General features: G+C 33.9%; 1 protein-coding gene across 1 annotated transcript in view; it reads right to left on the reverse strand.

Moving 5' to 3' along the window:
• Positions 1 to 61: 61 nt before the first annotated feature.
• LOC108693738 overlaps positions 62 to 17,922 on the reverse strand; it is a 136,060-nt gene continuing 118,199 nt past the window's right edge. The window contains exons 2-6 of the mRNA XM_018202848.1: positions 11,356 to 11,561; positions 7,724 to 7,859; positions 6,192 to 6,331; positions 2,724 to 2,985; positions 62 to 816 (exon numbers count right to left, since the gene is read on the reverse strand). Coding sequence (XP_018058337.1) covers positions 749 to 816; positions 2,724 to 2,985; positions 6,192 to 6,331; positions 7,724 to 7,859; positions 11,356 to 11,561 — 812 coding nt within the window. The 3' untranslated portion in view covers positions 62 to 748. The remainder of the gene's footprint in view (positions 817 to 2,723; positions 2,986 to 6,191; positions 6,332 to 7,723; positions 7,860 to 11,355; positions 11,562 to 17,922) is intronic.

A 17,922-nucleotide genomic window follows, 5' to 3' on the forward strand; every position in this document is an offset into this window, starting at 1 on the left:
TTTAATATCATAAGTTGTATGCAGATATTCAATTTGAAAATTTGTGAAGAATTTTTTCGTGTATAGTTATATTATATTGTCTTGAAACTCAGTTGCACTTGCATTTTATCGTTCCAGACGTGGCACAGTTAATGAAAATTCAATAAAACGCGGACCCGCGCCATAGTTTGCATGGTAGATATGCGTTAGCCCCACACATAGATATGTATATGTATTCAAACGAAGTGCACGCGCGTGTGTACCTGAAGAAAAATTGATTTATGTACTTTACGCATGAGTCGCTGCAAGCAATGTAAAAAGTCGCAACTCCGAATTTTCATGATAAACGATAGATCAATACATGGCAGTGCAGATATATGTATAATTTCTTCGATGAATACAACGGAATAACGGGTCCGTCGTGTTTTTCACGCACTGTACGCGAGACATAATTGGTGTAACGCGAAAATTGAACAACCGAGTCGTCGAAAATTTTCTCGATAATTTTTTTCCTGGATCATTCCTGGAAAAAAAAGTATCTATCGTCTCTCTACAACGAAAACTCTCCCTAAAGATTCGAGTCGAAAGTCTAACATAATTCGAGAGATAGTGTCGTCTGTCTACAATTATTACATGATCTCTAATTTCACTAATTGCAATTATAAAAAAATATAAACAACATGGATAATTTTGTAATTATATCGCGTTACGAGGATGGCTTCCACAGGCCTAGGGGATGAGCACGAAGGGCGAATGGTATCTTCAATCCTTACCGCAGCATCAATAATCCCATAATCACCAACATAACGCACGGTCCTAATGTTATACTTCCGCTTGCTGAAAAAGAAAAAACCAGGATACATCACATTTTCTGAAAGAGGGATATTTCATAAATATTCAGGAAAAATTCAAACTTTGAACATTTTAAAATTGAAACTTGGCTAAGCGAGTTTGGTTAAAGCGATTTATGCTTAAGGGCGTCGAAAAAAATGGCTGAATTAAAAGAAAATGACATAAATTCCGCGTCCACGAAATTAGATTCTTAATCTTTCGATCGCTGGTGCGTTTGTGATTCAATATGTTACAAAATTCCTTCCTTATTCCTTTAAAGAGAGAGAGAGAGAGAGAGATCCTTAAGATTAATATTACATATTCATCCGTTTTTTGTCGTACGACAAGCTTTTCAAGCCTGTTGATTAGCTGCAGGACAAAGAGGTTCTCAGATTTCTCAGTTTTGCAGCCAATTAATACGCTTGAAAAATTTGTCGTATGACAAATGTAATATCAGCCTGAAGCCTATTCTACAATAAGCTCGCAAACTGTAAGCCGTAAGAAATTAAACAATCATAGTTGATTATTTTTGTCATATTCAATTATATATGATTGGCCAATTTCTTACGGCTTACGACTTGCGATCCTATTGTAGAACAGGCATAAAGCGGGTTTTGCGTGAAACGAGTTACACGTTTGCGCTTTAACTTGCATGATAGAACAAAACAGCATATCGGAGAGAAATGACGTTGCTAAACTATCCTCGTCGGAACAAGCTTCGAGTTGACAATATTAAACCAAAAGGATTGGATCTATTATTTCGGTCACTAAGCTCTTTTCACATGGCTACAGAGCTTATACTTTTTTGCAGACTTGTAATTTAATATTAAAGAACTGAACTGTGAAAAACGTCAGTTTTTTTAACGACTTGCAAAATAATTCTTATCCCTTTTAAACTTGGAATAGGTAATAGCTCTTTAAGACCGAATCTTCGTTTTAATTCTTTTGATATTAATGTAAACAAAATGTCACTCGGAGAGTAATATCAAAAATATCCTGTATATTTAAATAAATTTTATCTCAGAAATAGTGCCGATTATACTTTCGCACACAGACTTGCAATATAATTAAACTGAAATAATAATATTCCCTCAAATTTTAAATTAAATCGTTAATTTGATGCTATTAGCATCTTAAAACTTATAAAGAACTTATTGCAAAAAATATTATCTTAGCTAATATTCGAATCTGGATCTCTCATATATTGTGCGAGTATTCTTTTAATTCATCATCGAAGCATGCCGAGTTCGAATTCTGGTTGAGATAAGATTTCTTGCAATAAATTTTTTACAGATTTTAAGATACTAGTGACATCAAATCAACGATTTAATTTAATTTAAAGAGATTAGTATTAATGCAGTTGATTGTATTGCAAATTCGAAAATAATGGCGCGCATATTTCTGAGATAACTACGACTGTAATAGGCGCTTTTCGCTCAACTTATTGTTAGTTGATTTAGTTTATATAAACGATCCCCCCTGTTTCTAAATATTGTTTCTTAATATTTTTAATATTGTTAGAAACATTATTTTAAATGAATTAACATTTAATTAATATCTAAATAACATAGTAAATTTTACGTTTAATTTTATTTGTCAGCTTTGACTTGTAATTTCATCTCTTTATTTCGGAATCGTGTTAAAATATCAAGAGATATAGTTAAATATTAATTAATTTTATAATATATTAATTTTATCAAATAATTGAGCTCCAATTTAAAAGGGGGAGAGGGTAGGAAGAGTTTTCTTTTTAAATTTTGATCCATCTTTTTTTACAGAGAAATAGTGACACGAATAACTAAATTAAAAGACAAAAAATCTGTGTTCGTACGACGAAGCAGATATTTCGTCCTTGTTACTATATGTCATTTATCCTCAGTCAAGGACCGGGGATGGAAGATTTCTCTTTTTACCTAGGATGTGCTCGGCGTGCGTGTGCCCTTGCGCCCTTGTCTCCCTACTCTCCATTACCGGTATCTTCAGAGGCCTCTCACCCTCTATGCTGAGCTCATTCGATTTCCAATATACGGTATATATTCTCGCCAGGCATTTGATCTTCAAGTCTCCCTTCTTGAAGTGCTTCAAGCGCAGACGGAACTCTAGACCGAGTGTGGAAGTCTCCAGATCGTTCCGGTCCACGTCGACGGGGTAAGACTTCAAGAACTGCTGCTCGACCTAATCGAAGTGAAGAAGAAGGACTGCATAGTCTCTCTCGATCTGAATGATGATGATGATGATAACACGGATTTTCTTAGTCAGAAATATTAGATTGGAACAAAAGTTCATAGTACTATTTCATTTGCATCATGTGCGTATTTACATATTTTTGTTTTAATTAGGCATTTATATATTTTTATCATTCAAAAAAATGAAATTTCAGTTTCAAGAATCTATTTTTTAATTGTGGCGATGATTTTTAACGGAGTTATAAGCAATTAAAGTCAAAATGTTCCTTTTATTTAATTTATGATAACTCACTCAGTAACAAAAATCATTTTTAAAAATTTTTTAATATTTTTTAAAATATTTTATAGGTAGGGAAAACTTTAAGCTTTCACGAAAGTTGAAAATTTTCTTAAGTTTTTCTTTTCAGATGTAACAAGCTCATAAAATGAGGAAAAAAATTGCCATTTTATCGAACTCATAGTTTTCCATATGTAAAAAATGACCAAATTCACAGAAACTCAAAAGATATCGTGGCCTCTCGAAAGTAAAAATGTTAAGTTTTAAAATTCTTATTTAAATTTAAATCATTTCTAACAAAGTTATGGCTGCTTGAATTTTTAAGTTCGTAGTACTACAAACTTTTGTTCTAATTCAATATTTGCTAACGCGTAATCAGCATTGTTTAATCTTTGCGGTATATTGACGACGTGTTTTTAAAATTTTCATAACTAGTTTTCTGGAAGAATAGTAATGTTGAAGAGATCCTTTTTTAATTCTAAACACAAATTTTATTTAATGAAATAAAATCAGAATAAAGAGAGAAAATCAGAGAAAATATTGATAGCAAATTGGTGGAATTAAACTGGAATAAAACAAAATAATATTATATTCAACAAGCAATGATTAGCAAAGAATTAAGCAAAGAATAAATGATAACTTTCTAAATACGCGAGATCATTTTAAAGTCATTTTAATATGTTTTTGACATATATCTTTTTTTTTTTTCTTTAAATTAAATGTAATAACGTCATCAGTACTTATCATCGTAAATTAAATACACAACATTATCTGTCTAATCTACTTTGTTCCAGGAAAATTGACTCTCTTGATCCGCGAGCTCTCTGAGAGCACTACGTAAACTTTTAATATCGTTTAGCAGAAGATTGTTATCTTTCTCATTAAATTTTGTTACAACTTTTGTGATAAAAATTAAAAAGTACTCTAACATATGACACTAATTCTAATCATAATAATAAAATTATTCAATGCCTTACTGTTACACGAACACGCACCCACCCACACACACACACACACACACGCACGCACGCACGCACGCACGCACGCACGCACGCACGCACGCACGCACGCACGCACGCACGCACGCACGCACGCACACATTTCTTCGCGCGCATTATATAATAATATTTTCAATGTGAATTTCATATCTTTTTCTAATTTCAACGTTAACATAATTTACAGGACATCCTCTCCGAATACTGTAGATAAAAATTAATCAATAAAAAACATTTCGTATTTGAAAACGATCCACTCAAACCTTGTTAAAATTTTGTGTTGATTTTTTAACATATCGAATATTAAACATAATGTGATTTAAGTAGATTTAAATTAATATTCAGTATTTTTTATTGTTAAAATAACACAATTTATGAATAAATAAACAAATAAAAAAAAATGTAATAAGACATAAATTCTCTACAGATGAATAAATAAAATATGATATAATTTAATATATCATAAATGTTAATTTTATTAAAAAAGACATGCTCTCATGGTTTGTTGTTTATAAATTATGTTAGTATTCTTTATATCTTTTTTGTGTTTGTTTTTTTAAATTAATAATATTTTTGTTACCTTTTATTTAGCTTATGTTAAATTAATAAATTTGAGTGGATCGTTTGAGTGATAATGTGTTAAATTTAACACCAATTTTTCAACGGTGATCCTATAATCTAAGATTATCGATTTTAATTCCGATTAAATATAATCCCGATTTTAATAAGTCACGATATAACGCCGATGCTAAAAGACTATAATCAGGCGGTTTTGAATGTGCGCGAGCGTCCGTTCGCAACACCCGAAGATTAATTATCCAAGAACTAATTATTTGTTCGCGTATGAAAAATGAAAAAGCTTCGCACACACTATAGAATGCACTTTGTAAAATTAATTCTCGAGCTTTGTTAGCGCGTAATCGTGGGTCAACGAGACATTAACGGTCACGTTGGTGACTGTCGTTGCAGATGTGCGTTATTTTCGCGAAAGAATGAAATTCGCCATGATGGGAAACTTTTGACAGCGTTTAAAAGAGAAGGGGGGGAGGGAGGGGAGAGAGAGAGAGAGAGAGAGAGAGAGAGAGAGAGAGAGAGAAATTAAGAGAGGAAAAAAGTGAAGGCTAATTGTTATGACTTTTTCCTTGTAATCGTATATTAATATCTAATACGTTTTTATAGACATAATTTCATATTATGATAGTATCACGGTAGTGATCATGGTAGTAAAACATGTATTACGAAGAAAAAGTCTTTATTAAGAGATAATAAATATGAGCGTTTATTAACTTTGTCACGGAAGGAATATGTGACGAAAATTTTAGCGTTTAGAATTCGATCCGTGAAAAGTAAAATCTACTTGGACTTCATTAAATTAAATATTAATTTAAAACTTGATTAATGTTTAATTGAAATTACACTATATTTCATTACACTATATTATACTGTAATGTATAAAATAGAATAAACAAAGAATAAAATTTTCGATCCCATAATTAATTATTATCTCGAAAAAATTCAAAATAATATAGAGTTCTTTTTCATTCTCGAAAAATTGAAAAATAATTAGAGAATTGAATACGTAATATGTGATATAATGAAATATGTTTCTGATTAATAATAGTATTAATAATAAGTACAACTATTTTAGAAAATTCGTAAATAAAGCCTCGTCCTGTTACTCAACTGCGTACGTAAGCGTGCGCGAATCTCTAGACTATTCTAAACGGATTTTCCGAGATCATGGCGTATCTCGGATGTTAGTGACGTTACCGCGAACCTTTTACGCTTCCGACAACCTGAGAAGACATTCACACAGTTGCGGTACGCAGACAGACAGAGAAAGAGAGAGAGAGAGAGAGAGAGAGAGAGAGAGGGGGGGGGGGGGGGGGGGGAAGAGATATGCTTCGTGTCTCGAGCACTCACAGGGTCGCCGTTGATGAACCAGCTGAGCGTGGCGTGTGGCTTCGACCTCGTCGAAGTGCAATTGAACCGCACGACGTCGCCGACTTGATAACGATGTTTCCCGGGTCGCGCCGTGATAACGGGTTCGTCTTCCGGGAGGGCTGAAATTATGTAGATATACGTAAAACAATCCGCTATGACAAAAATGATGCGATTCTTCGATTAGACAAAACGATCGGGCTTTTAACTTGTCCACTCGAATATTTTTGTGCAATCCCGCTTGAACCATAATTTTCTATAATTTTGTTGCGGCCAGTTTAACTTGTTTACGCTTACCAATGTGGAAATTTTAATGGAGTAACACTTTACTGTAATTATTGCACTCAATATAATGCATTTAACTTTATATACGCTATATGAATAGAATAGATATACAAACGTGCGCTCGGAGTAATCGGCGCAAAAATTGAAGCGATCGAGATCTTGTCCCTCGGTCCCCAGAGAGAATAAATCCCACAGAGAATAAATAATAATCGAATCGCGTCCCGGATTAAAAGGATTGGATGGAAAACCAGCTCTGGATCTTATTTAGACTTAAACGATTAAAGCTCCACATAGCTGTGGTATATAGAAAGCTTTTCAATCGATATTTTTCATACGATATTATTAATGAAGTGTTTAATTTGTGAAGAATGTTGCGCAAGTGTTGGTAATATTCAAGCTAGGAATAATTAAAGATGAGAAGCAAGGGCAGATTTTACATCAATGAATTTAATGTTCATGGAAATCGCGATAAATAATTGAGAGCGAATATCGGTTTCGAGTTTGTCATGTCTGCGATTGAAGAAAAACGCTTCGTTTCCGCCGGTGCGCACGTTAATAATAAAGCAATTAAGACTAACGAAAAGTGTTTCAAACGATAAGTCGTAGACGCATTACCGTCTCAAGAATGAATCATCACTAATTCGTCACTGGTCGTAAGTCGATATTTTTGAGGGATAGATAATGTTCCCTCTCACAAATCAAAAACCAACGCGACGAAATTAACTCTTTCGGAGGTATTAGAACTGCGATTTATTTTAATTCGCGCGTAAAGTGGCTTATGAAACCTTCAAAGCCGTTAAAATATCTAATCCCGCGGTAGAAAATCTCTCTTCTTCCTTTTTTTCTTCTTGAACATGAAACCGAAATCCCTTCATCAAATGATACGTATAAATCTTTGTCTCGGAATTAAACCGTTCCAAAGAATATCTCACACCGTGGTCTACACGTCAAATGTGATAAATCTCTTCTTCGCGGTTTAATTTTAATTCAAACATGAATAAGATCATGATTAGTCGGCACAATTTCTTTTTTCTTTTCGGTTGACCGTAATAACATTTGCTCGGATAATGAGAATCAGCGAGAAGAAAAATAGTAGCGTCGCCTTATAAGGCTAAATCAACGATGCAATACCCCTAAGTTTGCGAGAGGCCTGGATTGCCATTATTGCGCGATTTCTTTGAAAGATAAAACTCTAAATTAATACTAATCTGTTCGCCCTCGCTTCTTACCGATTATCGTCATATCCGAATGGTCGGAAACGGTCTGGAAAGACGGTGCCTCCGCTGAAACCTCGCATCTGTAGCGTCCCGTGCTCATGAGGTTCACGGAACGAAGGACGACCATTCGTTGAGTGGATTCATGAACCTGAAAGACGAAAAAAGAGATGCATCCAAAAAAAGTTCTGCCAATAAGCGGGGAACATCTCTTAACATTTCCTCTAAGCAAAAAATCTTAAATAAATCAGGCGCGTGTACAACATGTATTCATCTATAAAAAAATGAGAACACACGAGCTATGATCAAAAATAAATTCTTCTATAGAAAATTATAATAACTCGAATAGCCTTTTGAAGTAAATGTTTGTAGCAAGATACCAGCACATTTATTTGTTAAAAGAAGTTTGTCATTTACGTGCTATCGTAATTACATGTGCTGCATGTCAGTACATGACATGCAGGACATTCTTCTAGTTAGAGAATTGCAATATTAAATCCAGCGCCTTATAATTATACGAAATTCCTCTACTTTGAGTATTCCTCTTCTTAAGGTCGTATATAATGGAAACTTCTCTAACATTAACATGGAATCGCTAATCGGCGCTAATATTTTTTTTTGGGTGTAACATTGCGACATAACAATTCATCATGCTGTGAAAACTCGCAAACTAACTCGATAAAAATGGAATTAAAATCTTTCTTAATGTAATTTGTTTTATTGATCAAAAAAATAGAACTGAAAAAACTACCTCATAGAATTATAAAATTTCAATTATCTCATATATACGAAATGCATTCTAAAAATAAGTTCCTATATTATAGGAAAAAAAATTATGTATTCTAGAAATTTTTTTGGAACATGTTGGAACACTTTTTTCATTTACAGTCACCTTCAATTGCAACCATAATTACCTGAATCAATTTGAATTAAAAGAGACACAAAACGTTATCAACACAAAACGTGTCTAACTGCCAAACTACGTATAATAATTTAATTTTGACTGCAAGACACGAAACTGTTATAAATATTCATCATCAAATAAGAAAGTCTTTTTGAAAAGTCTTTAAAAAAGCTTTTTGAAAGTTTTTTCGAAGAAAGTTTTTTTTTTTTTTCATGATGTGCCTTCATCAAGATGAATACAGGATTTATAGGCATAATTTCATTAGGAATATTTTACTCATCCACCATAGAATTCTCTCTAGATCGATTGATTTTCACCTGTTTTCTGTGTTAAAAATATTTGAATGGTAAAATCTAACAGTGACGATAAAATTAAAACTGAAATGAAATCGTTTTTTTCAATTAAAAAACACATTTTTTTCATACCACTGACATTAAAAAATTGGTGTCACGTTAGTATTAAAATTTCAATGGTGATTACGTAGAGAAGTAACTTGAGGATTAAATTAAAAAAAAAAATTTTCTAATTGTCTTTACTTTATTTTTCTACGATAGGAAAATTTACTTTTGGGATGCTCCTTGTACTATTAAATTGCTTTATCGACAATAGGAAGTTTTTGCAATACCATGTATCTAGATACAGTAAACGCTAAAATCATGTTATTTAGTAGAACGTTACACACGCGCAGACTTTCCACTATGACGTTTACCATATCTGGATACATGATATTGTAAAAACTCCCTAATATCGTCCCATTAACTCTTTAAATTGCGTACAAATTCCGCATTTATAATGTTATTTCCGAGGACTGGATTTAATACCTAGTTTTCATGTTGCCTCTCTAAAGCTTGAATGAAATGAATGAAACAATACAATTGAGAAATATATATTCATCCTCCGCACGAAATGAACGTTCTTCCGACAATTTGTGTCGTTCCGCTAGTAGCCCAGTGAATCACTCATCATTCTCGGGCACAGAACTGGGCTTGCTCCAACGTAGTTTTCATACCACAGGAAGATGGAATTTTTTCGTATCACTATCAATGGCGTGGAAAACCGCGCGTGATATAGTCAGCGAGGAATTGAAATTATTGGAAATATCATTAACCTAAAAGAGGGAAACCGCGACCCCCTTGGGATCAATTTGTAATGCGTTATCTTTTGCGACGACGACGACGACTACGACGACGACGACGACAAGGACGAAAGGTAATTTTAGACGTGCCGCGTGGTGTGATGAAGACGCGCTTAACGAACAACGTCCCCACATTAAATTAGTGAAGAACGCGGGGTAGAAACAGGAGAAAGGGGATAGAGAAGGAGAGAAGCCAGGTCATCGTCGTCAGCATCCCCACAATTTTCATCTCCGCGCGCTGGGAGGGCATTTCACGATTCATTATACTAATCGATGTAATTATAAACAGCGATAACAACCAGGTAGACCGATAATTTCTAAGGGCGCTCCCGAGCGCCAATCTCGCGTGGGTGATTAATGTTAATATTAAGGCTCATTATGATCAAGATCGCGTACCGTGGTCGCCTCCTCGTCTTTGTTTATTCGCTGCTCGGCGCGCATAATGCAACATTAATCCGATGTCTTGACGTGAATGAAAAGCCATTTTGGCCGCGCGCGCCCGAGATGAGAATATTTCGGGAAAGCTGCTCCTGCATGTAATATTTATTTATTTATACAGAAATGCTAGTTCTTTTTGCAAATGTCGCTCACGACTGAAATACATGAAAGCATCTCTCTCTCTCTCTCTCTCTCTCTCTCTCTCTCTCTCTCTCTGAGAGGCAGAGAAAGAGGGAGAGATAGAGATTTGAAAATAAAATTTCGAAAATGAGATGTACAATTTTTATTTCTGAGAGAGAGAGAGAGAGGGGGGGGGGAAGGGGAGGGAGGGGAAGAGGGAGAGAGAGATTTGAAGATAAAATTTAAGAAAATCTACATGAGATCTACAATTTTTATTATTGCCAAAATTAGGACCTGTTTTTATTATTTCCATCGCGCATGATGCATGCACTTTTGCGCATCACGTTATCAATCGCACACTCGTATTCTCAAACTGGTTCACGTTTTGCTCCCCTATTTGTTTTCTGATTGGAAAAAAATATCAGAGCGAGCAGAACGCGCGATTTATTTTTTAAACGACACAAATATGAAGGTGAACATAGGATAGTTTCGCCGTTCGAGTACAGAGTCTAGATTTTGACTCCTCGTGATTGACGCGCATTTGAGAATTCGAGTCGATACGATCGAAAGTGGGTCAATCATGCCACTTCCTGGGAAACACGTCCATCGGGAATTCTAAACAGGCGCGGAATCAAAACACCGTGTACATACACTAGAGAAGCTTTCTTTTTCGAAACTTCAATCATCCACGTGTTTAAGGCGATTCATGACGGTCAATCGAGTTGTACGTATCGGACGCGAAGCGCGAGAATTGGATAAGGATTCAATACGAGAGTGAGCGGGAAATTGTAGTCGAAGAATGTCCCGATCTTTCTATTCGAAGATTTATGCCATTCTTATGCCGGATCCTTTCAATTTTGTTCGTCGTAAAGTGCCAATGTTGAGGAATAAGGAAAAATCTTCGCTTACAGAACCCATCTTAATGTGATAGAAAGATTACATTTCCTAGATAAGTTTCATATCAGATTAGGATTTTGATTCGGTCTCTTTATTATTAAAGTTTAACGCAAAAAACAAAGAGAGAGTGTGAAAGCAGTTAGTTATCCTTACGACTGCTGAGACACCGGGTTGGAGGAACACCAGAACAGGTGGCTTCTCCTGAGGTACGTATCGGTAGAATTCGTTGCCGTCCTTGTACCACTTGACCGAGTACAGGTTCTCGCCGTCCAGATTAAAGTTGCACTCGAGGCTTACATTTTGCCCGAGCACCGCGTGCTGCGGCACTATCAGCTCCAGCATCCTCAAACCGTTTATTTCTGCAACACATATAGGAAGCAGATGCGAGATCAGAGGAAAGGCGCATGAGAATATACGCTTGTGTTGAATGTTACACGGGACAACGAAAAGAAGTTTCTAACGAAAAGATCTTACTTAAGAAAATTAAACTAGACACGGGTAATTGCAGTAACAGTTTTCGCAGCTGTTTTTGTAGATGTTGCTGTTTAATTCTACTGTTGAAAATAAATAAATAATCAGTTAGAGGAATAATAACAGGTCGTAATTAAAACATCAAAAGAGAATAAGATATATTGTCGCATTTAGGATTCACAGCATTCTAATTTACCGTTTCATGCGTTAAAAAAGATCAATGTATCAATGATATTTGTTATTTAAACTCTAACAAATAAAAGGAATTTTATTGTAAAAAGATACGTAAAAAGACAAAAAAATAGAATTCTATAATTAGTAGATATAATTTATATCTTTCATACGTTATTTCTTTTCATGCCTTGAATTTTGTTTAAAGTCAGAAATTCTAATGTATTTTAAACATGTAAGAATAATATAGAATTAAGTGCGTCGCCGATCAAATGTTCAAAAACATATGATGGAGCATGAGACTTTCATTCAACGAAAAAAATAAATTTCAAGCGCGTGACTCTAGAAGATCGCGATCCTCTTTTGCAAGATGCGTGAACATTTGAATGAGTCATTCGAAGAGGAAAAGAGATCAAAGAAGCCGTGAGAGATATGCAGCAGCGATGAGGGTGAATAAGATGTGCGCGTATCTTTTCCGTGGATGCTGCAACAATTCGAATTACCGAGAATATTTCGCGAGAATAATATGTAATCCATCGAAACCTATCGTATGTAAGAAGCAGAGAGAGAAAGAGAGAGGGGGGGGGGGGGGGGAACAATCTGCGACGAACACGTCGACGAAGCTCAAGACTGGAAGGATGACGATAACATAAACAGGTGGTTGCTGCGAATAACGAAGATGTCTACGACGTTTATAAACAAGGTATTAATTTCTTGACACGATCTTGTTCGTGAGCAAGGCGAATTAAATGTTTATTTCGAATAATGACATGATATTTCTCACTTATTAATGACACATCAAGTATTATTAGGTGAAAAATAGAACATTTTACTTGAATATAAGATATTTTAAAATGGATTTACGGGATATCGGTCAATGATATTTTTGAATAAAACTAAAAGTTGCATGATTTTCAAATATTCTTAAAAAAAGATTAAAAAGTTGTAATAATAGATCGAATGACTGTCAGAGAAAAGTTATTAATTAATTTTTTTTTTTAATAAAAAGTAGATCTTTTTTTATTAATAAAATTAATAAGATTAATCGATTCATAACTTTTATATAATTCTGATGATACATGTATAATTGATGGAGTTAAATAATAAAGTGTTATTCACAGCAATAGAGAGGCTCCTGAATCTATAGATTCAGATAGGAGAGACGTCAATAATACGATATAATAGCGAAGCCACATCAAGACACTGGCTTAAAGTTTCCAGTGCAATGGATTAAGTGAAAATGTACTTTTGATTGCCGCTTTTACGGTGGACAGAAGATAAGTACAAGAGATAAACACGTAGGAGGGAATAAGTGCGAGCATGGGCGCCATCGGAATTTTTTCCCCAGCTTCCTTGCTTTTTTACCCATGATTATTTCAATTATCTTGCTAAAAGCGTACGGTAAAATTTCCTGCTTCTATAACAAAAGTTCCATGGAAATTATAATGAAGCGGTATTTCTCAACTAGACTTTTTTTATCTCGTGGCACCATAGAAAACCAAGAAGACTGTATCTCGACGCTCATGACCGCATCGTGCAATTTCTGGAACGACAAGGGATAAGAAATAATTCCTGCGCTTCGTTACGTTCGCGCATTACGAAGACGAGGAAACTAGCTTATAGCTTCCGGCAGGATGACCATATTTTCCTGCAAGTAGGACAATATAGCACGGTGAAACCAAGAGACAATTTCCAGAATTGAAAACTTCTATTAAATTAAATTATGGAGGATGAAAATTAATTTAACTGATAAAAAATAAAAAAAAAGATTTTGCATAAATGTAGACAACAATATGTAAATTACAGAATCAATTTTCTGTTAATTATACACATTTCTTTTTAAATTCTTCTTAGAGACTCTAAGGACAGGATGCACATCTCTAGTGAAATGCAATCGTATTACGGCAATGCGTGATATGAATAATCGTGAGAGTTATTCACATTGCATGTTAAAACACACAGTCGAATTCTCGTGTTCTGCGTATTTACTTATACAAAAGACCCATAGAAAGGAATTGCGTGTTACATCGAAAAAAAAAAAAAAAAATTTTAAGTTAAAGCATTCTTTTTTCGGTTTTTATTATTATATATGTTCTATTTAAAACAGAATTTTCGCGTTATAAATAATTTGTTCATATTTACTTACATACCAATTTAATGAGAAAATAGGAATTAAATAAAATTATTTATATATACTAATAAATCTTTAATAAATATTCGTACAAAAGTTTATTTGCATTAGTCATTTAAAAATTATTTACTGCAATAAGTTATTGTGCTGCGTAAGCCATTATATAAGCCAAATTATTTGTTGATTTCAGAATAAAAATGTTGTTGACTGATATTAAAAATATTAATAAAAAAACGGATAAATAAATATTTAATTAAAAATGTACGAAATATATGCAATTAGCCAAGTATTTCATATAAGATGGACTGAAAGTAACTAAAGTAGTCAACCTTATTACAACCTTATTATTGAAGGAAAAACTTAGTGTGCCCGGATCGCATTAATTGCACTTCTGTGAATATATTATCCCAATACAATATTTGCATTACGAAAATATAAAAATAATAAACACATTATATATAGTGACATAGTTTGTGAAACAAAAATATATTCACAAAACATATTGGTCCTAGAATATTGCGATTTAATGCGACCCGAGCACGCCAAATTTTTCTTCACTATAACCCAGTTAACTACTTTAGTCATTTTCAGTCCATATGACTTGCGTAATAAAATACTTGATTAATTGCATGATTTATTTCGAATTCGTTTTTTATCAAGAGAAATGTAAAATTTGATATTTTTTTTTAATACTTGACATATATTATATATATTTTTTCTTTTTTTAAAAAGGTTTTTTTAGAGTTGGCTTTTTTAGTTGATTTTTATAGATATTTTTAGCTGATATTATATAACCAAAACATCCTTAAGATATTAAGTGTAAAAAATATACATATCTATATTGCAAATGTATAACTTAACGTATCCCAAGAACATACCTCTAAAAATACCAATAAATAAGTAATAAAATAAATGATATATTACTAAATAATTGATATTAAACAGATATAGTCCTTGATTTTCTAATAGTTTTTCTTTTCCGTTCCAGAAATAGTTGAACCGCTAATTTGCGGCGTTAGAGTTAATGCAATTGTCTCGAATGATATTTCCGCGTTAAACGGGAATCGAATACGGCTCGCGCTAACGGCATTATCGGTTTTTCGTCAGCAGAAATCTATTCCAATCGTAAACATAATTGATTGCATTATGCTCTCTATATTCCAGAATTATCCTCGCTCTCGTAGAACTTGATTTTTTGCTTTTAAGTGGCGACAGGTACATTTAACGTTCTCGCAAATTCCCTAAGTATATAATTCTTCCTGTTGAACGATGATTAAAGTAAAAGAAATGTTTTTATATAATTTACATCTTTACAATTTATGGAAACAGAAATAAAATTCGATATTTAAATGATATTCGATATTTATGACGAATGTCTAATGATATTTATGACAGCAGCAAAATCCATCGGGCTTACTTATTCGCGTCGTGTTTTTTCACACGAACGCCTCGCAGCATCGCGATGCCGAGCAACTTTCTTAATAAATGTCCTCGGCGCTCGTTATTTTATTATAAAATTGCTGAGTCTGTGATATGAAGTCCTAACTTCTATATCTCTTCACTTTAATTTAACCCTTTAATGTTGTACAGGTATAATATCTATCATTCAAGCTTGTTTTTTCAATAAATCAATTGTTTCGCGCATTTCTTTAGTATATTTGATATTGCTAGATTGTTAAGAGGTTCCTCTAATTAATAAATCAAATTTTATAATTAAATTTTAAGTAAATTTGTTATTAATGAATATATACCGCGAAAAACTCGCGTCGTTTATAGTGAATAATTTCGTTTTGTATATAAATTTTTATTATTAACAAATACTTCAAGATCACTATTTGGAGATTTTCGAAGTCACTGATCATGAATTTGATATCAAAGATACAATATTCGAAATATCATATAATATGGCGGACCTACATAGCGAACAAAATTTTCAAAATTGTTCATCATTGTTGATCATTAGAAAAAAACGTGCTGTAAGGGATTAATATAAAATAACACGAGTGCACGTACACTTTCTTCTTCTGCTCATACGAATTACATATACTAATGCTTGGTGTTCCTACTTGTTTCGATATATTCGCGTATAATTTCGCATTGTGAAACGTCACTCGAAATTAAATAACAAGTGATGCCTCAGTACGATCTGGCTATGTTCATATATTAAGTAATATACCGTCACTCGTCATTCTAAATGTCCTAGCTTATGAATTTCTGAAGATCAATCAGTCTATTAATTCACCGTTAATGTTTTTAATTATTAACGCAGCCATTAAATTAAATTGCAAATGTCAATCTCAATTTTCTCTTTTGGATGTGTCGGGTCATTATTTAAAACAAATACTAGCGTGTTGTTATGCAAGAATAGAGGCACAAAGAAACCTAGGAAATTATTCTTAACTATGCCAATACGTGCGCAGTACTATATAGATATTTACTTTTGAATCGCGTAACTCGACGGAACGTTGAACGCTTGACTCGAGTTTCGCTTATTTTTTTTTTTGGGAGGAAAAAGAAACCTTTGCGTGTTATGACAGCACTATGAAAGGACTTTAACAAATTGCCTTTTAACGACCTGATACCGAGCCATTTCGTCCTTCCCCCGGACGCATTCCGCAATAAGCCCGTGCAGCGTATGGACGGTTAATTTAACGTAAACTTTAGCCTCTCGCAGCATAAAATAATGAACATAATGAATTTGATCGAGCGCCCATTGCCGCCATCGCGTCATCGTTCTCTTTTCTTCTCTTTTTTTTTTTTCTCTAGGAGATGAATTATACAGAAGGATCAGCGTTCATCTACCGATTTAATTTCTGCCTATTACCGAAAATCGCAGCGGTGTTGATCGTCTCTAAACTCATCGTCTCTAAAATCTTACTCCGACCGTTCTCTTTCTCTTTCTCTTTCTCCCCTCAATTAAGAATCTAAAAAATTCGTAAAATGTGAGAGATTCGATGTATCTTCGTAATCACGCACACTCGACTTTAACATTGTTCGCGAATAAATTTTTGTGGTATTTTTTTATTCGAATAAAATGGTGGCATTAAATAGATAGAGAAAGAAAGAGAGGAAAAGAAAAAGAGAACACAAAAGCGGGAAGGGAACGAGTTTTTTTTACGTTTTATATTGAGCTTTTCAATATACGTGATATGTGAACGAAATTTCATCCCTTATTTGTTATTCGCGAATTTATTTTGTCTAGAATCATGAAGTTATATAAACTTTGATCCGTTTTTAAACTCATTCTTCCATTATTTGTACGACATATTGGATTTTCCGCGGAGAGAATAACCGCCGAATCGAATAGAACAACACTTACAAAGAGGAGTACTGTTCAGTTCCGTCAGCGTAATGTAGTCTATAACAATAATCGTCATTACGTCTTACAATTCGGAATAATGTGAAAGTTACGTTAATTAAAAATTTCAAGATGAAAACGTTTACACATTTTGAATGTCCTTGCAATGTTTATTAAGCGTAATTATAAGATGTAACAGTAATAACGCAGGTCTACAATCTTCAATATGTTCTCTTCTGCAAAGTGGAGAAAAATTAATTTTATATATACATAATACTGCAGCAGAGGAAGAAAGAAGAGCGATGTTTCATGAACATAACTCTTATCGTGTTACAAATACGATATTTGTGATGATAGTATTACATAGGTATTTATGGATTTTAATGATGTAACGCGATATCGAATGGCACGTTGCGACGCGGCGCAACAAATTAAGCAACAACGTGTTTTAAGGATAAATGTCTGCAACACGACTGTGGATTTCGAAAATTGAGTTCTCCGAGTATACAACAATTACAGGCAGGCGTAACTGAATTACGACTGCTCGTGTGGAGAGATGCACTCGAAGACAGGAATACTTCAAGGCAAGAGACTGATGGTGGTACTTGACATCGCCCGGAATTGCCCTCCCCCCCCCCCCCCCCCCCTT

Source organism: Atta colombica, unplaced genomic scaffold, assembly GCF_001594045.1.
Source record: "Atta colombica isolate Treedump-2 unplaced genomic scaffold, Acol1.0 scaffold96, whole genome shotgun sequence".
Taxonomy (NCBI): Eukaryota; Metazoa; Arthropoda; class Insecta; order Hymenoptera; family Formicidae; genus Atta; species Atta colombica.